Here is a 21,174-nt window from a genome sequence, read left to right as displayed (position 1 = left end):
GGCTGGCTTTCAACCTACAACATGGGATGATTTTCAGTGTGTTCTGGGCTGCATTCTTCATTAATGTTTTTTGTATGTGTCCCGGGTATCACAAAAAGAAACAGCTACTTTGAAAATATTGGCATAAACTTCTTTTTTTTTTTTTGGAAGTATTTCACTTCACAAGGGTTGTAAGTTGTCTTGCTGGAGAACAGAGATGGCTTTAGACCAGCACCAATCAGGATGAATTCAATGCACTCTTATTTTCCCAATCACACAGTTTTTCTGGCAAATTGGTACTCTGATTTTAAAAGTCTTTTCAAGACATGTAACAGGCTTTCATCTCTCAGTCAAGATGGAAAAGTGATGGTTAGTCTTTTCTTTTTTCCATACAAAATACTATTTTGAAGACCAGCCTAGGCAGTTGACCATGCCTGGTGGCTGGGAAATGCGCTAGACAGATTAACACCTCACATTTCCCTCCTGTCTGTTTCTGTTGCATGACTACACTATGGTATGATTCCAGCCTGTCAAAATCTTATAAAAATCCAAATGAATGCATATGCGTGTATTTGCTATATTGCCAGATTCTAAGCAGAGGGTGGAAAAGGAACTGAAAATGCAATGTCAGAATTTCGATAAACAGGGCTTGTCTGCCATGAAAGCAGTTGGAAAGAACGAGACCAAAAATCTTGGGCTTGAATTTCATCCAAGTCTCATTTGGCAGCAATGCATGGCTTCAGCGGAGGCGGAACAGGGACTGGAATCCACCACTTGACCAGGCTGACACTTGTTTACAAGAGCAGGCTCACAACTGTTATGAGAGCTAACAGTTTCTTATGGTAATCAGAGGATTGCTTTCATTAAACGGCATTTTAGCATGCTCTGCAATGACTTGAACAGGCTTGGCTAATCAGTGGATCCAACAGGATTCAACAGGAACATTTGAGTACTGCGCATTCCCTCGTACCCCTCACATTCACAGTTGGCAGACTGCTGCTGCAGGAGGTGTAGCTGGGGAAGATGGCTTGTTTTCAGCTCTATTAAAGGTTTTTTTTCCAAATGAAAATTAATGAGAAGACACTTTAAAGAAAGATAGAGAGTTCAAGATTATTTTTTTTTTTACTTTTTTTTTAAGCTTCAAGCTGGTAAGTGATCATCTGTGCAGAACAAGATATTAGAAGTTTGGCACCTCCTGTCTACCACAACATATTGATTCCTTCCACAGAAGGCACTAAATACTGGCTTAAAACAGGAAAAAACAGCAGAATGCAGAGTTTTACCATGACACGCACAAAAACCTGCTAACTGGCACAGCTTCATAGTACAGTTTTCAGTTACCTACAAGGGTGGTGATTATAGCAGCAATGGTTAGCATTTTTACAAGTACCACATAAACATACAAATGTCAAAACATCTAGAAAACATGCAAAATTTCAACAGCAACATCACTGAATCACACAATGCATAGAAATATTAATTATTAATATCATTATTATTATTTGGCAAGACAGTGAATCTTTTTCTTATAAAACAAAACAAAAGAATTAACAAAATCTACTTTTTTACAAACTGTTCTTAAAAAAGTTGAGTTGTCATTGAAGTCAGTGAGTGGAAGTTAGCCTTAGAGAGAGGTTTAACTCTGAGAATGAATTGGTCACTTAGGAGAATTCACATTGTTTGGTGGAAATTTGGTTACTTAAGCAAAATATGTTTTTCAGCTGCTGTTTTGGAAGAAACCGTGCCAATCTTGTCAATATACAAAATGGGAGAAAACACCTTCACATTAAAAGATTAAAAAGATTAAACATTGCATGCAGGGAAAGATAAAAGCCTTACTTTAGCTGTTTCTCCCGAGTACTGCTCACCTTGAGACCAAGGGTTGTCATAGCAAAAATGCTTTTCAAAGGCAGTTAAAGCCAGCAGATAATTAAAACAAATTGAAAAGATTTTCTAATTCAAATGTAAAACAAAGTAGGATATTAAAGGATAAGGATTTTGCTGCCTTCGTTAGAAAAAAAGACAAAAACTTCCATTGTGTTTGTCAGGCTTTCCCACTGCCTTTCCACTTCTTCATCACACTTAGATATTCTGCCACTTCTCTTTCTTCCAGTCTTGAATATTTGGTCTACCCTGATAGGTCTCAAGATGATTCTGAGACAGACAGGTCACACAGACAAAACCAAACACTGACAACACAACTACGGCCAAGCAATGTCCTTTCCTGCATACTTCAGACCCATTTGTTCCAGTGGGGCCAGACATGTGCTTACAGCTAACAGCCTGAGCTGGGCAGCAGCAGGCAGCAGGGACATGCATTTCTCACATTGTTCTGCAGAACAGGCACCAAATCTGCTGCAGCAGCAGTACCACCCGGCTGGCATGCACTGCCATAAAGGGGAGCAAAACCAGGTGCTCAGCATTTCTTTCCCTGGCAGCATTCAGACTCCATACATTTCATGCCATGTTTTGTCTGCACATTCCTGAATGCTCTGGGTATTTCTTCACTTGCGTTTCACATCCACACACCCAGCCTTCTGCAGAGGAATCCAGTCTTGAGAGCTGCTCACAGAGAAAGCTCCCACAGAAGGCAAAGCTTGCAAGATCTGAAGCAGAAGCACCAGGCAAAAAAGAAAGCGTTTTACACTGCAGTCATTGTTCAGTGCACCTTCAGCCTCACTAAGAGTCACTAGGAGAAGATTTGTCTTCCTACACAAAAGTTACCGAATCATTTTGAAGCCAGTTTCTATTGCCTTGCCTTCTGCGTCTACACTTCGCATCCACTGCTGAGAATACAGAGGCTGAAGTATGGGCTCTGGCATTGGCTTGTTTTCAGGCTGGAAATTTGACATATACTAAGTGTATTAAATGTGTGATAGAAGAGAAGGAGGAATTCTGGCAGGAGCAATGTGGGGCAGACCAGGGTGATTTAGGACAGCTGAGAACATGCTATAATGATAAGGAAAACAGTCTTGGCAAGATTACAGCCTTCAGAAAGCAGATCAAATTCTAGACATGAGGAAAGTTAGAGAGTCATCTTTGTTCACAAAAATAACAGCTGAAGTGGCAAAGATGATATCTGCAAAATTAATTTTTAGAGTTTAGTTTTCTAGTGTAGGAATAATACAATATTTTTGTACAAAACATTTTGCATTTTCTTGACTCTCTTCCCCTCACTTGGCTGTTTATTTTCTTGACACTTATGGACTGTATAAAACAGTAGTAACCAAAAAACACAAACGCAGATTCCGGAAGCATTGTGAAAGAGCTAAACACCTCTTCTCATTCCCACTGAACCTCTATCCCACTGAATTTCAATGATAGCACCTACCTCACCAGTCTCTTAGATACTGTGAACAAAACGTCTCTATTAATTACAAAAGATGACATTGAAATCTGAAAAGGTACTGATTTTTTCAGATACTAGTGACTGCTGTGTAATGAATGTTGAGCACAAGAATAAAAGATTAGGCAAAAGCATCCTAATCCCTTTGAAACAGTAAATCCATTTCTAACGCACAGACAACTAATTTAATGGCATTTGTATAATAAAACAAATAGAATTTTGTCTGCATTACCAACTAACAACCAATTCAGTGAAAAAACAGAGGAAATAAATTGCTTGCTTGAGACAGAGACTCTAGAGACTATTTTGAACCCATCAGTTCATGTAACAAGCAAATTTCATGCCAAACCCATTCTTTCCCCTATCTGATTTGGAATTAAAGCCATCACCATTGCTTTGAACATGTTCCAGTGAATGGCTAGTGTCAAACTTTTCAACAAGCTCACAGGTGTCTCTAAGCTGTGGGGCTTTTTAGCTTTCCAGTATTTCACCACTGTAAATGCCTCTCTGCTGCTTTCGGGAAGTGTCGAGGTGCTGGAGGACAACTTCAGAAGAGCTTTGCAGGGCCTCAGCCTGAGACAGTGCAGGGGGGAGGAACAGGCTGGCCCCTGGTTTGCACGAGTGGAGCTGGAAGCAGTGCAACCACACAACTTGCCGAGGGCTCAGAGAAACCCAACATGTCCTCAGAAGGGTCACTCCATCGCCAGCTGAAGTTATGCTTCCGTGAAAGAGGTGAAGTGGTGATGTCCCTGGTGAGGTCCCTTAGGTTTCCAAAACCCTTGAGGAGGTATCAGCCCAGCCTCACGTGTCTGTCATATGCTGTCCATGGGGAAAGCATCATCATTTAGTTGTGCTTAGGGCCTTCCCCCTTCTTGGTTTGCAGATGCCTGGCTGATAGGGGTGTTCTTGACAAGCTACCCCCAGGCTCTCAGTTTTTGGAGAGTGGCGCAGCGACACCCATGCTGGCTCTGCACAGAGCCAACAGATGTCCTGGGAGACACCAGCTGATGCAGTACTGTCCCCGACCACCAAGGAAGGCATGGCTCAGCACATGGGGACCATCACCAGAGAGTATAGTTCAGGTTTTTTGGCTAGGAATATAGCCATATTTATGCTGGACTGCCTTCTCTCCACACTCCTCCTCAGCACTGAGAGTGCAGATTCAGCGCAGACACATGAAAGCACAGAAAGAAAAGAAAATACATCCTCTCTCTTAAGCACAAGGACAGCAAAGCAGCCATCTCCTCACACTGACGTTTAGCAAAGAACCCTCATTAAGAAGTGCAGATCCACTTCCAGTCACGTTTCATAGTGAACAGCTGAGTCCTTCTCTACCCTAAACCAGAAGCATGAATCGGCTCATTTCAGGCAAATCAAATTGCATTTCTGTGTCCTGTAAGCTCTCCTTCTTTCCACACATTCGCACTGCCTCTGGGAGTTCAGGGAGTCAGGGGGATCCCCATGCTCTGTTGCTGCACCATGTGATGATCTGATTTCCATGATGCAGTGAGCCCAAAAGTTACATACTGTTGAGGACCAGCCATCTCAGTCCTATTTTAAGGGTGTCGGTGGAAGGCCAAGCAGCACACAGACGTGGGCCTGGTCCTCTACACAGGAGTGAATTTCATCTCATTTCGTGAATTGAAAGCGCTCTCACAAAAAGCAGAAGTGAAGAGAGAGGGAGAGTGCTTCTAGCATGAGAGATGCGAGCCTCCAGAGTGCTCGCGTGCCGTATCCCACAAACCCCACGTACCTGACGTGAGGTGGTCTGCCCTGAGCGCGTTATCCCCAAAGCACAAGGTCACTTGAAAGGCAGGAGGGAGCTCTCAGCCAAGAGCCACCCTGCACAAAGTGGTCCCCTTGCCCCACGGTGCAGATGCAAGGATGTCGGGGATGGGGAAGACCAGTCAGTCAATCACAGTCATTTGCAGCTTATTGTCAGAAGGAATGAACAGCCCATGCACCACATGTGCTAGTCGGGTTAGTCAATGCACTTAGGGATGTACTCAGACACGGTGACAAGAAAGGGTAAATAGAAGCTGGACAGGGAGGAAACCTAGTGCAACAGGAATCTCAGTTTCCTTTAAGGCTGTTTCAGTCCTCAGGGCAGCTCAGGCTCTAGAGTGGCACAACACCTGCTCTTCCTGATCCCCATCTTCCCACCCCACATTGCTTGCGCAAGAACAAGATCTGGTCACAAACATCTGAGACAAGCATGCACAGCAGTACAACATGTTGCTTGCACCTACACAGCTTTCTAAGAGGGCAACTACGCTGTAGACTGAATACCAGTGCACAGCAGCTTCTAAACACAAAAACACAAAACAGCTCGAAAGCATTGATATTCTTCATGAAGGAGAATGTGCAACAGGGACACTGATTCCATTGTTAGATTGTCCTATATGTCAATAGCCTGGATGCTGCTATCATAGAATTATTGCACTATGCAAATGAACAAATTATGTGCTGTTATTTTAGATATCCCTTGTAATTTAGTCTACAATGTAGTCCACAACAGTATTTCATTCTCCTGCACTAAAAAATACATTTTGTTGCATAAATACATATTTGAAAATTAAACAGGCAGTTTGCAGCACCCAAATATCAAAGACTTCAGTTCCAACTACCTGTGTGAATACATGTACATTGTGCAAACCCACAATATCATAAATACATGCGTGAGTGATTAATAAAACAGAGCTTAAGCCATCCAAGTGCCCACAGCTCTGTCCAGCTAAATGTGCAATCACGTGAACAGATCCAAGTGCATGTATTGTGCACAGCTGCATCCAGATCAGTCCAGTGACATCCATGTATAATCCCCATGTCTGACTCTTGGTTTGGTGTCATGAGAAGGCCACGTGGGAAAGGCTGCGCTAACATTGGTGCAGACTCCTTCACACTGTGTGCAGGCCTGTGCTTTGGCACTCTGCCTCTTTCTTAAATTCAAGGCCAAACTTTGCTCTTGGTAGCTCCCAAACCTCCCAAAAGCTGGTAGATGGTTCTGAAGGCAACCGGTACTTCTGCAAATGATTCAGATCTCAATCTGATTAGCTTTTTGATGAGTTTCCAAGGCTGCAGTACCTGAGCCAGGCTAGTGACTCTGTGATACTGGAAGGGGAACACACACCTCCGTCTCCCCCACTGGCTCTGCACCTCAATTTGTGAGCAGATTCAACTCTGAAATCTGGCACCAAATAATCTGACTTCCCCTTTTTCTGCTGCATTTTCTGCTGGGCTAGTGAGTTGAAATGACTCACTGAAGAGATATACCACCAGACCGAAGAAAGGTGAGTGGCAGGAAAAAAGGGAGAAAGAAAGGAGAAAAGCGAGTCCCATTTTGGAGCCAGCTACCTCCATCTTATGGAAATCACAGCCTTACTGTGTGGGGCAAAAGGTTGGCTTTTACATTGAAGCACAATGTAGTCAGGAGGACAGCCACCCACCTGCAGTGCCTCACTGTAAGCCAGCCCACCCAATCACCAGCTTACAGACTGTGCTGGACGGGAGCAGTATGGTGTTTTGCCAGCTGCCCTTTTGATTTCATGGTAAAAGGTACTCAGTATCAAGAGCCATGGTAGGACACCCCAATCCTTTGCTTAGGCAGCGAGGAAGGCTTGTAGGAGTTGGCAGCACTAGCCCCTGGCCACACTGCCATGTCTTAGCACCAGGGAAGCTGCACACCACTGTGGTGAGCTTGCAACTTGCTGGTGGAGCAGGTTTGACACCTTCAGAGTACTGGGAGACAGTTACAAGCAACTGGGTTGCCAACTGTCAGCTGAGCTGCAGCAGCTGGGACATCTACTCTCCCACCAGCATGAGACAAAACCATGAGAGTGGTTTAAATCAGAAGTCTTCCTCCTAGTCAGTTAACAACCCTCCCAGGGCCTTAATACAAATGGTAATTCATTAAGCTGTGGCCACCTGATTCCTTGCAACTTTCCACATATGAAGACTGGATAGTATGTTGTGCTAAATGCCCTTCAAAGCTAATTTTTTTGTTTTTTTGAAATGTGATACTACTTGGGTATCATATACTGGCCATATGTGTTTAACTACTTCAACAAATAGCCTGTTTGGGGCTGCCCCATCAGAATTTGCCAGGCAATCTGCCATCAGCACCAACTGGAAGCTGGAGTTACTAGAGATGTCACAAAGCAGAACAAAACCGCCCCTATAATATTGAGGCTATCACAATAAGCACACATACTCCACAGCTTATCCCCCAACCAGACAGGCAGCAGTTGCTGATGTGCCCTGCCGAGCCAAGGGTATCAGAAATGTTGCCTCACCCAGCACATGGGCTGGACATTAGCACAAACCATCCTCATACTGTGGTAAATGACTCAGACAGTATGTGGAGTCAAGAAGTCATGGGAAATGCTTTTTATGACATCCCAGCTGAAAACCCAAGAGTGCCCATCTTTCTTCTGGGTCACTCTGAGCATTTTTGGCTCCTGACAATGGAGCCAAGGTCTGTGCTTGGCTGCATTACAGCACTGATGTGAAGCAGCACTTCAAAGACCTGCTTGCAGCACAGCACATCGGCAGCCAGTGATCTGCCTCCTCATAGACAAGAAGAATTGTGGAATTACCACACTAAATAACCCACACAAAATAGCCCACTCTGAAGCAACATGCTTAAGGCATACCTGCAGAAGATGTGAACCATTGCCAAGTTCTGAGCCTGATAATAGCGTGAGAAGCAATTTGGCTATAAGGTCTGGTTTCCAGCCTTGTGGGGCTTGAGGGGAGACACAAGACAGCTGCACCTTGGGGTGGCTTCTTTCCCCTACAAGCTCAAGGCAGCTCTTCCCAGCAAAGAGGGGTGGTTGCGCAGGGGAGGAGAGGTGGGAAGCAGACATCTGCTGCCCCACAAAGACCACGCTGACACCCAGCCTCGTGTTGCAGCACAGGAAAGGTAAGGTGGGGAAGTAGGTCAGATCCTGCAATAGATGCCACTGAGAAGTGCTGAGATGAGTGCCAACAGGAGAGAAACAGAAACCAAAGACTTTCCTAGAGGCTGGCTCCATGGTTGAGCTCCCACCTGGCACCCATAGGGAGCTACTTGGCATGGGACCCCCCCCGCACTCCAGCACATACTAAGAACAGCTGCGTGAATCTTCAGTGAGAAACAGCAAAGAAATCCCACAGAGAGCAGCACTGGCCTTGAAAAACTATTTTTAAGTCTATCACATTAAAAGCACTGCCATGAAAAGGCAAGGCTGTGCAAACAACAATCAGATGGCTGGCCTCATTTGGAAGCTGGGCAGCCAAAGCCTTTTTGTGCTTCCCTCTCCTTCACCTACAAGTCTGATTTGCCACGGCACTGAAAGTCATGGGCACAGCTTGCACTCACTTCAGTAGTGTCATGATTTGGTCTCAAGCCCCAGAACCAAGTCACAAAAGCACAGCTCTGCAGAATGAATGACTGTCTGTGCCCACCAATCCACTGCCTACCCTACAGCCCTGCGAGACAGTGGCCTGTAACTCAGAGGCTGCAGATTTGGTGGCTACACTGCCATGGCATGCAAGACCCTGGGACAGTTGGCACTCAGGAAACCCAGACTTTGTACCAGCCTTGCTATGTGCAGAGTACAAAGAGATCAGAGCCAGCCTGTGTCACCTGCAGGAAGCTTTGTGGGAAGACAGATGTTTATTATAGTGGAATCTCTGCTCTTAGACCTTCCAGTGGCACATCTGCTACCTACCTCATCTCCCAAACAGACCTTCAGTAAGGCTTAAGTGAGGTGCAGGCATTCTGCCACCTCCCTTGCACACAGGAATGTTTCATCCCAGCAACATAGGAAGCAAGTTTTAAATGGTGCCAGGTTGGTTATTTTTTTCTGTCTGCTACCTTTGTTTCACACTTTCTTTGGAATTAGTGATGATTAAAGTCACTGCACAGTTGCAGATCTAAAGAATATGAAGGATATGCAGGAATGGGAAGGAATAAAAGAAAACCAACAATAAAAAACACCAAAACAAAAAACACCCTCAGTAACAGTTTGATCCAACACCCTTTGGAAGTCAGCTGAGGTTGACTCTTTCATTGACTTCAGCGGGCATTAGAACACCCCAGCAGACTTGTCTAAAGCCTCATCACAGCCTTAGGATATCCTAGAGGAACATAAACTAAGCTGAATTACTGGAGAAGTATTGTACATCATTTTAAAGGTCAAGGATTATAATAATTCACTGGAATACTGAATTTTTTAGTGTTTTCCTCATACTTAGAGCAGAAGAAGAACTGCATTGCAAGGCCAAATGTTGGAACAGTAGCATTCATTATCTCAAGGCTTTAAGGACCAAATTCTGCCTTCAGATTCACATGCACATCTTCCATTGTCTGCAATGGAAATAGATTATGTGTAGCTGACTTAAATTTGTTTTCCAGCACTTAAAACTATCCAACTTTTTAATTTTCTGTAGTAAATACGAAACTATCATTACACTCTCTATGCTATTTTTTTGAAGATTTCAAATGATGGCTTAAGACATATTTGAAGTAATTTTTTTCTGTACAGTTTGGGGTAAGACTGTGGTTCTTCTGCACTGTTGCATTCCCCATAATACTGAAAGAGTGGCTCTAAGTCAGTAGATTTTAAATTAAGTATACATAGTGACAGAATACTAACAACCCATACTTAAACAGTTAAAATTATGTGTCTGACAGTGGTTTTGCCATTAGAGTTTTGCATATTGTTGAAAACAATACTTTTTAGTCTAAAGACTAGCAACATTTTGATCACAGAAAATTATCAACAAAAACAAAAGTTAAAAACAGTCTTTAGCTGACTTCAGGATTTTTTTCCCATCTAGCATAAATGAGCCTCAGGAAACAAAATAAAAAACAGACAAAAAAATGTGTTAAATGGTTTCATGAACTTACATTGATGTATCTCTTATTTCTTGGTCTTGCTGATCAAGAATAAGCCAGCAGGTAAGAAGCAGCAGCCAGTGGTAAGTTTGTCTCCTCCACTCTGGGAGGTCATGTTAAAATAAGTTGAAAAAATGATTTAAAATAGAATTGCTATGTAAGCCTCCCTGGGGATTTAAACTCACTGATGTGTGCATGTTAAAAATGGTATTTCCAGTCTATCTTGTGTTGCCTGAGAACCATTTTTGTCCTTTTAAAATCTGCATTTATATTATAACCCATAAGTACATTACGTTTTTGTATTAACACTATAAATACTATGTTAGTAATACTAAACTATTTCTATTGACTTATTTGTAAAAAGAAAAATATATTATATATTTATATATTTTTATAAAGTGAATTAACACTGGAGAGAGGGCTATGGGGGAATAGTGTACAATCACAGTTGATGTGTATTATTGGGCACAAATTCAACACTTGAAACAAAAAGGAAAAGAAAAAAGTGTTCAGGTGATATTCCTCTTTCAAGCCGTGTCAGAGGAGGAGTCATAGGATGCTGACACTATGAAGTTGCCAGTATTGGAGTGGCTTGCCATGGACTGGGCAGCCTGCTGGCTCAAGTTATTGCAAATCAGCACCAGCTGGTTGCTCTGCGCTTCTGAGAGGGTGCTACAGCTCTGGTAGACGCTGAAGTTGGTCTTCCGACCGGGGATGTTGCCTTTCTCGCACATTGTCTTTACCATCTTGGCAAGCTTGTTTTTCCCCAGGGCTTGGCAATTGTACCAGTGAAGTGCGGCCAAGTTGACGACGGGTTTGATGGACAGATAAAAAGGCGCGTCCTCGTAGCGCATGGCTGGAGGCCGCCTCTGGGCGTACTCCTTGTAGTCTTGCACAGGGCAGGTCTGTGGGGAGTGCTGGGTGGCGTACACCCGGGAGTCTGTTCCGCCTCTCTTGCTCTTGGCATTGACATCTCCATTGTCTGGCCCCATCCACTCCAGGTACTCCAACCCAGTCTCTGTCACCCGCAGTCTGATGTCTCCCCACTTGAGGGTGGACCCATGAAAACCCGTGCAGTGTCCAAATGCCTTAGTGTTGTTTAGCCAGACAAGATTCAGCAGCCCTTCAGGATTGTACCGGCTCAACAAGCCTCTTTTGCGCAGGATAAGCTCATCAGCAAAGGTGAGCTTCATGGATTTGTGTGGCTTGTTTCCTTTTCCTTTACACCTCAGCTCTATCTGCTTTTGCTTTAATGCTTCCTGGGACCTCTTGAACTCCTTATCCCTCGTAATACTGTATCCATACCTGTGCTCTTTGAGATACCGCTCCAGCCCACACTGATAGTTGGCCAGACTGTTTGGCTCGTATTCAGACCCATCCTTCTGTCTGGCGTCCACAAAGAAGGAAGCAAGGTAGGCATCAAGCTCTTTACAGGGGATGACGTAGATCTCCCGGGTCTCAGAGGGGTACTTGGAGATGAGGAACTCTCGGAAATTGCGGAGAGCTGTCTGTGTGCTGCGAATGGTCTTCTCATTCTGCTCCCTGCTGAGCTCCGCTGCTCTCTCATCCTGGTCTGGAAGAAGGAGAAGGGGAAAGACAAAAGAAAGCAGAAGCAATGAGTTTGTGCAATGCGCTTTTCCCCAGAACAAATATCCTTTAAAAGGAAAAAAAAAGGCAAAAAAATTAAAATCAATTTCAGAAAGAGCACTGGAAAATATAATTACATACCTGTTACATGACTGAACAGCCAACTTCAGTTTCACAAATGATGTACTAGAGTATGGCACAAAACCAAAGTGAGATCCTCATGACACTAGGGCACAGTTTTGTGCCCAGAGATTTGTGTAAAACAGTGGGATTAGAGGCAATCTGCTTTTTAGAATAAATACAAGGTAGAAGGATCTGTGGATCCCAATGCTGTGTGCAGGGCCCAATCGGAGTAATAAGCCCATTCTGAATTACTTCATTTGTGAAACCAGAGGTTGTACTGGTTCCAATGTTCTTCTACAAAAGATAGCTAAAGCATCATATTTATGACAGTAAAAATGATCTTTAATCAGACACATTTTAAAAAAGCTAAATATAGACAGAAATGTACAGTACAAAACAGTACAGAAATGTACAGGATGTGCATTAGCAGCACATCCTAACAAAGGAGTTGGCAGGTAAAACTACTACAGAGCAATGTGTAATTTACAAATGCACAAGAATTAAAAAAAATTAATATGCTCACATCAGAAAATATGGAAGAAAACCACGATTGTACAGTCTCTCTACATAATCAAGCTGTACCTTGACAGTAGAAGTACACTTGTGACCTTTTCTTTTAATTTGGCAGAAAAACAAATTCTGGAAATAACTTTATATTGCTCTATAAGGCTATACTCAAAGGTCCTTACAATCAGTGACATATCCAACCACAATATTCAGATGCTACCACTATGAAGGTTGTTACTGACAGCTGATTTTTGGGCTGATCATAAGATAAACATAAAAAAGAAAAGCTTTTTACATCTAAGTGATGTGTGTACTTAAGGACACTTTTCTTGGCATATGCTAAAATCTGTCTGTACAAGGATGCAGACTACAAACACATAGGTGGAACTGTCCTTATGAATGTGATTAACCTTAATGGTTTTAGAAAATGAACAGCAAACACAAAGAAGGAAAAATTCAATTATTTGACTATTTTCTGCAATTGTGAGTAAAACATTCTTTTTTCTTTGTTCCACTTAATAAGCAGGAGAGGAGAAAAAAGCAAGTTCTTTTTTGTTCTATCTCATTGCAAAACCCATATATTTTGGTGTCCTTTCACCAGTGCCATCGTAACACTCATCAGGTGTTTCCCACCCAACATACACACTACGAAGCGGTATGTGATCAGGTGAAGATCCTACTGCCTCTCTGTCATTCAGGCCAGGCCATGTAGCACACCCATGGTTTGCAGCAGTGCTCAGATGCTTGCTCCTTAGGCCCACTCTGCCCTGCAAGCCTGTTAATGGAGGAGGCAGCACGGAAAGAAAGGTGGCTCTACCTCATTTCCTAGTCTACCTGTGTATCGGGTCTGGCTGAGCCAGAATTGGTTTTCCCCTGTAGCAGCCCTCATGGTGCTGTGTTTTATGCTGGGAGCTGGCAGGGTGTTGATAGCACACTGGTGTTGTGGCTACTGCTGAGTAGTGCTTACACAGCACCAAGGCTCTTTCTGACATTTCCCCCCCCCCACAGTGGGACAGGGTGGGCAAGATCTTGGGAGGGGACACAACCAGGACAGCTGACCCGAACTGACCAAAGGGATATTCCATACCATATGACGTCTGCTCAGTATAAAGCTGGGAGAAAGGAGGAAGGGGGTGGGGTCACCCTTGGTCCTCCGAGGCAACCGCTACGCGTATCAGAGCCCTGCTTCCTGAGAAGGCCCGACATCGCCTGTTAATGGGAAGTAGAGAATAAATCTGTTTTCTTTTTTTTGCTTCCGCGCGCGGACCTTTGCTTCGCTTTGCTTATATTAAAACTGCTGTTGTTTTACCCACAAGGGTTGTTTTGTTTTCCTATCTTATTTTCTTTCCCTTCTTTGCCCTATTGAGAAAAAAAGGGGAAAGGGGGGGAAGTGATAGAGCGACTTGGTGGGTACCTGGCATTTAGCCAAGGTCAAACCACCACAGTCTATTTTGGCGCCCAACGTGGGGCGGGACAACGGCAGTTTTATATTAATTGTGCTATAGCTATAGCAGTTAGTAAGCGACAAGCTCTTGTGCTGGTCACGGGTTTGTTTATTGCTCTGCTTATCTTTATTTTGCTAAGCTCGGGAACATGCTGGAAGAAATTGGGAACATCATGAGTGGTTTTATTCTGCAAGCTCCCGAAGTACTTATTAATCCTTATGTTAGCTCTTTGATACTGTTCATTAATGCTATTCGCCTATTGTGGGCTGTGTGGAGCTCGTTAGGTTTTTGGTGTAAGAGAAAGCAAATTTTGGGTGAGAGAATACCAAAATGTGCCCTGAGGCGGCCTGTCCCTGGGTGGCAGGGGGAGTGGAAGGATTTGGGCAGATTCCTAGGACGGTTATCACCTCCTGTAGCCTGGGATCTTACCCCTGAACAGGCAAGCAACCCCGCAAAACTGACACAACACCTGATAGAAGGGTGCCTTGTCTATCCCGATGAAAATCAGCAACTCCTAGCGCTGTACTGGGGCCTGGCCTATGCTTATCGAGCTGCAGTTCAGTGCTCTCAAAGGACTGTGGTGGAAACGGGAACTCAAACAAAAACAATAACAGCAGAGATTGCCCCAGTAGTAAAAAAGAAACAGTGGACAAGGAGAACAACAGGTCCATACCCTCGATTAATAAGGGAGGAGAAAGAAGAGGAAGAAGCAGGTCCTTCAGCAAAGGGGTCAGAAGAGGGAATAACAGAACTTAAACAGGAGGCAGAAACTACCCGGTCCCTGACATCATCAGAACTGCGAGATCTGCGGAAAGACTATAGCCGCCAGCCGGGTGAGCGGATTGCTGCCTGGCTGCTTCGATGCTGGGATAATGGGGCTGATGCTCAGCAGCTGGAAGGTAAGGAAGCCCAACAGCTGGGTTCCCTTGCTAGAAATCGAGGAATTGAAAGGGGAATTGGAAAAGAAACAGGAATTTGCAGTCTGTGGAGACTGCTCCTTTCAAGTGTTAAAGCAAGATATCCTTTCAAGGAAGATCTTACGGACAACTCCCCAGGTAAGTGGGCTACTGCGGATGAAGGTGTCCAGTACCTGAGAGAACTAGCAGTGCTGGAAGTCATCTATAGTGGTCCAGATAATGATGAAGCCCCTAAAAATCCAGAGGATGTCCTGTGCACACGGGCCATGTGGAGGAAGGTGATTAAAGGTGCACCATCCTCGTATTCTGCGGGCTTGGCTGCGATGTACTATCCAGAAATGGATATGGGAGAAGGACTAAGATGTACGCCAACTGTGGAGGCAGTCTCTTCCTGGCTTCAGAACTTTGAAGAGAGTCTTGGAACCTCCTCATCTCTACGGGCGAGTGCCTTAGATGTCAGGAGCACCCCAAGAAATCGGTTCTCTTCCACCCCAGTCAGAGGGAAAGGGAAACCTAGGCACATGACACGTGGAGAACTTTGGTTCTTCCTGCGTGACCAGGGGGAGGACATGAGGAAGTGGGATGGTCAACCCACCTTCAAATTGGAAGCTCGTGTACGTGAATTGCGAGGAAAGACCCCTGCCAAGAAGACAACATCCAAGAAGGTTGTTAATGTAGCTGGCGTGAAACCGCAAGAAAGTAATCAGCGATCTCCCAGATACAGGAAGACTGAGATCACCTCCCTTGGCCCTGATGAAGGAGTTTCCGGCCTGGCACAGCAAGGGTCAGACAGTGAATACTCTGACCAAGAACAGGAATAGAGGGCCCCTGCCTCCAGCCAGGAGGAGGAAAGGGATGATCGGGTGTATTGGACAGTGTGGATTCGATGGCCTGGCACATCAAATCCACAGAAGTACCAGGCTTTGATCGATACCGGGGCACAGTGTACATTAATGCCATCAAGTTATAGAGGGGCAGAACCTATCTGGATCTCAGGAGTGACAGGCGGATGTCAAGAACTGTCAGTACTGGAGGCCGAGGTTAGCTTGACCGGGGATAAGTGGGAAAAACATCCCATTGTAACTGGCCCAGAAGCCCCTTGTATCTTGGGCATTGACTACCTCAAGAGGGGGTATTTCAAAGACCCAAAAGGATACCGATGGGCTTTTGGTGTGGCCAGTGTGAACACAGAGAAGGTCAAACAGTTGTCTAATCTGCCTGGCCTCTCAGGAGATCCTTTTGTTGTAGGACTGTTGCGAGTTAAAGAACAACAGGTGCCAATTGCCATGAGGACCGTGCACCGACGGCAGTATCGCACGAACCGAGACTCTCTGGCTCCCATCCAAGAACTGATCCGTCAACTGGAGACCCAAGGTGTCATCAGTAAGACACATTCGCCTTTTAATAGCCCAATATGGCCAGTGCAAAAGTCTGACGGAGGGTGGAGGTTGACAGTAGACTATCGTGGCCTGAACGAAGTGACGCCACCACTGAGTGCTGCTGTACCAGATATGTTAGAGCTCCAGTATGAACTAGAGTCAAAGGCAGCCAAGTGGTACGCCACAATTGACATCGCCAATGCATTCTTTTCAATTCCTTTGGCAGAAGAGTGCAGGCCACAGTTTGCTTTCACATGGAGGGGTGTCCAATATACCTGGAATCGACTACCCCAGGGGTGGAAGCACAGCCCCACTATTTGTCATGGACTAATTCAAACTGCACTGGAAAAGGGTGATGCCCCTGAACATCTACAGTACATCGATGACATCATTGTGTGGGGCAACAAGGCAGAAGAAGTGTTCAAGAAAGGACAAAAAGTAATTGAGATTCTTCTGAGAGCTGGGTTTGCCATAAAGAAAAGCAAGGTCAAGGGACCAGCACAGGAGATTCAGTTCTTGGGAATAAAATGGCAAGATGGACGCCGCCATGTGCCTATGGAGGTTGTCAACAAGATAGCAGCTATGTCTCCACCGACCAACAAGAAGGAAACACAAGCTTTCTTAGGACTTGTGGGATTTTGGAGGATGCACATTCCAGGTTACAGTCAGCTGGTGAGCCCTCTCTATCAAGTAACCCGAAAGAAGAACAATTTTGAGTGGGGTCTTGAGCAACAACAAGCCTTTGAGCACATCAAACAGGAGATAGCTCGGGCGGTAGCTCTTGGGCCTGTTCGGACAGGACCAGATGTGCAAAATGTACTTTACACATCAACTGGGGAGCATGGCCTCACATGGAGCCTCTGGCAGAAGGTAGCAGGTGAAACTCGGGGTCGACCATTAGGATTTTGGAGCCGGGGATATCGAGGATCAGAAGCCCACTACACTCCAACTGAAAAGGAGATTCTGGCAGCATATGAGGGGATTCGAGCCGCTTCCGAAGTTGTTGGTACAGAAGCACAGCTCCTCTTGGCACCGCGATTGCCTGTACTACATTGGATGTTCAAAGGAAACATCCCTTCTACACACCATGCAACCAGTGCTACCTGGAGTAAATGGGTAGCGTTAATCACGCAACGAGCTCGACTGGGAAAACCCAACCGTCCAGGAATCCTGGAAGAGATCATGGACTGGCCAGAAGGTAGAGATTTTGGAGCACTGCCTGAGGAGGTGGCTCGTGCCCAAGAAGCACCACCATATAACGAATTACCAGAAGATGAAAGGCGGTATGCTCTGTTTACTGATGGATCCTGTCGTGTGGTAGGAAACCATCGAAAGTGGAAAGCTGCTGTGTGGAGCCCCACAAGACAAGTCGTTGAGGCCACTGAAGGAGAGGGCGAGTCAAGTCAGTTTGCAGAAGTAAAAGCGATCCAACTAGCCCTAAAGATTGCTGAACGAGAAAAGTGGCCAGTACTGTATCTCTACACTGACTCCTGGATGGTGGCTAATGCCCTGTGGGGGTGGCTACAGGAGTGGAAGAAGACCAATTGGCAGCGCAGAGGTAAACCCATCTGGGCTGCTGCACTGTGGCAGGACATCGCTGCCCGAGTGGAAAACGTGGCTCTAAAGGTACGTCATGTAGATGCCCACGTGCCCAAAAGCCGTGCCACTGAAGAACATCAAAACAATGAGCAAGTAGACAAGACTGCCAAAATTGAAGTAGCTCGGCTGGACCTGGACTGGGAGCGCAAGGGTGAGCTATTTGTAGCTCGATGGGCCCATGAAACATCCGGGCATCTCGGGAGAGATGCAACGTACAGATGGGCTCGTGATCGAGGGGTGGACCTGACCATGGAGGCCATCTCACAGGTCACTCATGAATGCGAAACATGTGCTGCAATCAAGCGAGCCACACGAGTAAAGTCTCCCTGGAACAGAGGGCGATGGCTGAGTTTTCGATATGGTGAGGCCTGGCAAATTGACTATATTGGACCATTGCCACGAACACGCCAAGGCAAGCGCTACATACTCACTATGGTGGAAGCAACTACTGGTTGGCTTGAGACGTACCCTGTAAATCATGCCACTGCCCGAAATACCATCTTAGGTCTTGAAAGGCAAATTTTATGGCGACATGGTACTCCTGAAAGAATCGAATCAGACAATGGAACCCATTTTCGAAATAATCTCATAAACTCCTGGGCAAAGAAACATGGCATTGAGTGGGTGTATCACATCCCTTATTACCCACAAGCGTCTGGAAAGATTGAAAGATACAATGGACTGTTGAAGACTATGTTGAGAGCATTGGACAATGGGGGATGGAAACACTGGGATATAAATTTAGCAGAAGCCACTTGGCTAATTAATACCAGAGGATCTGTTAACCGTCCTGGTCCTGCCCAAACAAAACCCCTTCATACTGTGGGAGGAGATAAGGTCCCTGTAGTACACACAGGGAAATGGCTGGGGAAGGCAGTATGGATTGCTCCTCCCTTGGGAAAAGGCAAGCCCACTCGTGGGATTGTTTTTGCTCAGGGACCTGGATGTACTTGGTGGGTAATGCGGGAGAATGGGGCTACTCAGTGTGTGCCTCAAGGAGATTTAACCTTGGGGGGGAAATAATCTGTGAGCTGAGTTGTATGTTGCAGGAAGTGATGGAGGAAGTAGGAACGACGAAGAGTGAACCAGATACATGCGATGATGACCCAAACCTAGCCGGTGCTGGAGTCCAACAGTCAAACATACTGCTCCTGTCCTGAACATCCACCTTGACAGATGGCAGCCAAGTCACTGAACATCTAGAGGAGTGAAGAAAGCTTACGGAATGAATAAATGAGTGTTATGTGGGACCTGGGCATGACGTAAATGGTATGGAATAAGGGGTGGAGATTGTATCGGGTCTGGCTGAGCCAGAATTGGTTTTCCCCTGTAGCAGCCCTCATGGTGCTGTGTTTTATGCTGGGAGCTGGCAGGGTGTTGATAGCACACTGGTGTTGTGGCTACTGCTGAGTAGTGCTTACACAGCACCAAGGCTCTTTCTGACATTTCCCCCCCCCCACAGTGGGACGGGGTGGGCAAGATCTTGGGAGGGGACACAACCAGGACAGCTGACCCGAACTGACCAAAGGGATATTCCATACCATATGACGTCTGCTCAGTATAAAGCTGGGAGAAAGGAGGAAGGGGGTGGGGTCACCCTTGGTCCTCCGAGGCAACCGCTACGCGTATCAGAGCCCTGCTTCCTGAGAAGGCCCGACATCGCCTGTTAATGGGAAGTAGAGAATAAATCTGTTTTCTTTTTTTTGCTTCCGCGCGCGGACCTTTGCTTCGCTTTGCTTATATTAAAACTGCTGTTGTTTTACCCACAAGGGTTGTTTTGTTTTCCTATCTTATTTTCTTTCCCTTCTTTGCCCTATTGAGAAAAAAAGGGGAAAGGGGGGGGAAGTGATAGAGCGACTTGGTGGGTACCTGGCATTTAGCCAAGGTCAAACCACCACAACCTGCAATGTTTCATGTGGTGCAGAAACGTTGGTGCACAGCTGGGCAGCTTCCCCTTCCACCCATCTACAGAGTGACTCTGAGGAGAGTTCATCCCATTGATATAGGTATATTAAGAAAGTTAAGCATAACTGTAAAATAGTTAGCTATAGTAAACTTAAATTGTACTTTAAACTAAAATTCCTTTAAGCTGTAAAAGCAAGGCATTTCTGAATTGTAAAACAAGGAACACAAGCATACATAAATAAAGATGGGGGCCCCAAGGACAAAGGACTGGGGCCTCTGACACCCGGAGATGGAGGACACCTGCACCCCCGACGAGGGACACCTGTGATTTGCAACACAAAGGATGACTCCCCATTCAAGGATATGCATCACACATCAAACACGAGAACCAAGGAAGATAGCACCGCTCAAGGATGCACATCATATCATGTTTCGGTAAGATGGAGGAAAGCATGACAATGTTGATACATTTATGGCCTAAGCGGATGACATCAATCTCAAGGATACACATCACGTCTCAGATAAGACAGAAGAGACTGTTGATACAGAAATTCTAGGACTAATTACACCTCATTATGAATATGTATGTTTGTATTGTAAGACCTCGTGAATATGTATGAGATACCTGCATTTAAGTCGGGGTTTCACTGGCTTAAGGTGTGCATGTTTGGTGGAGAGATCCCCCATGCACCCAGCGCTGAAATAAAGAATGCCTGCTTTCTAACACTCTGACTTCTGAGTTTTAGAGAGTTCTTCTCCGACCGACTTTTACGGTATCACCATCACCTCCATACCACAGCTGCATACAGAGGCACAGGGAGTGACTTGCTTCAGGACTTGCCAGCAGGCCAAAAACAGGGCTGAGTTTATATCCCTGGGGACCAGATCCTGGGTCTTCACTGCAAGGCATCCACTGCATCCATAGCACTCAGTGAAACCTATTAAGAGGGGTCCTCAAGCCCTCTGTAAAACACAGAGAAGCAGAGGGTCTGCAGCTGAGGCCTCTGGAGGCTTCTGCAGCCACAGAGCACTGAGATTTGCTTGAACTGTGCTTAAGGAGAAAAAGAAAAGGTCACCAGCCTGTTTCAGAAACTGGTTTTAATATTGATGTCAGTATCAAAGAGCTCCTAGCAGCCTGCAGTGAAGTCTCATGCTTTAGGCAATGTATAGGATAGATCCTTTTATTATGGCTAGATGCAGGCTGGAAATAAAGAGACACTGATGTTTGAAGCTCTGAAACAAACATTTACTCTGGTACCTTGTTCACTGCACCCACCACCACTTATTATAGCACTGTGTAAGTAATCAGTGCTTTGACTGACAGCCCACATTTTAAATACTGTTTCAATATAAACAGCACATATACAGCTCAGTTTTACACATGTCATCAATCACTACTTCTTAGAGGATAGCCTGTCACAACACAGAAGTGACACTCAGTCATTTATGTTATGGCATCTTTCCTTAATCTGCAAAGGGAATTGCCGCATCTGTAGCTAACAGTTAT

The 21,174-nt window shown here is 45.3% G+C and overlaps 1 protein-coding gene across 1 annotated transcript in view; it reads right to left on the bottom strand.

Annotated features, from left to right (window-relative positions):
- Window positions 1–6,299: 6,299 nt before the first annotated feature.
- KIAA1958 (KIAA1958 ortholog) overlaps window positions 6,300–21,174 on the bottom strand; it is a 66,721-nt gene continuing 51,846 nt past the window's right edge. Inside the window, exon 3 of the mRNA XM_074855157.1 lies at window positions 6,300–11,778. Within this exon, the coding sequence (XP_074711258.1) occupies window positions 10,733–11,778 (1,046 nt within the window). The 3' untranslated portion in view covers window positions 6,300–10,732. The remainder of the gene's footprint in view (window positions 11,779–21,174) is intronic.

Source organism: Strix uralensis, chromosome Z (assembly GCF_047716275.1).
Source record: "Strix uralensis isolate ZFMK-TIS-50842 chromosome Z, bStrUra1, whole genome shotgun sequence".
In the NCBI taxonomy this organism is placed as follows: Eukaryota; Metazoa; Chordata; class Aves; order Strigiformes; family Strigidae; genus Strix; species Strix uralensis.
The sequence above is the reverse complement of the archived record's forward strand: the minus strand, read 5'-3'. Positions and strand labels throughout refer to the sequence as shown.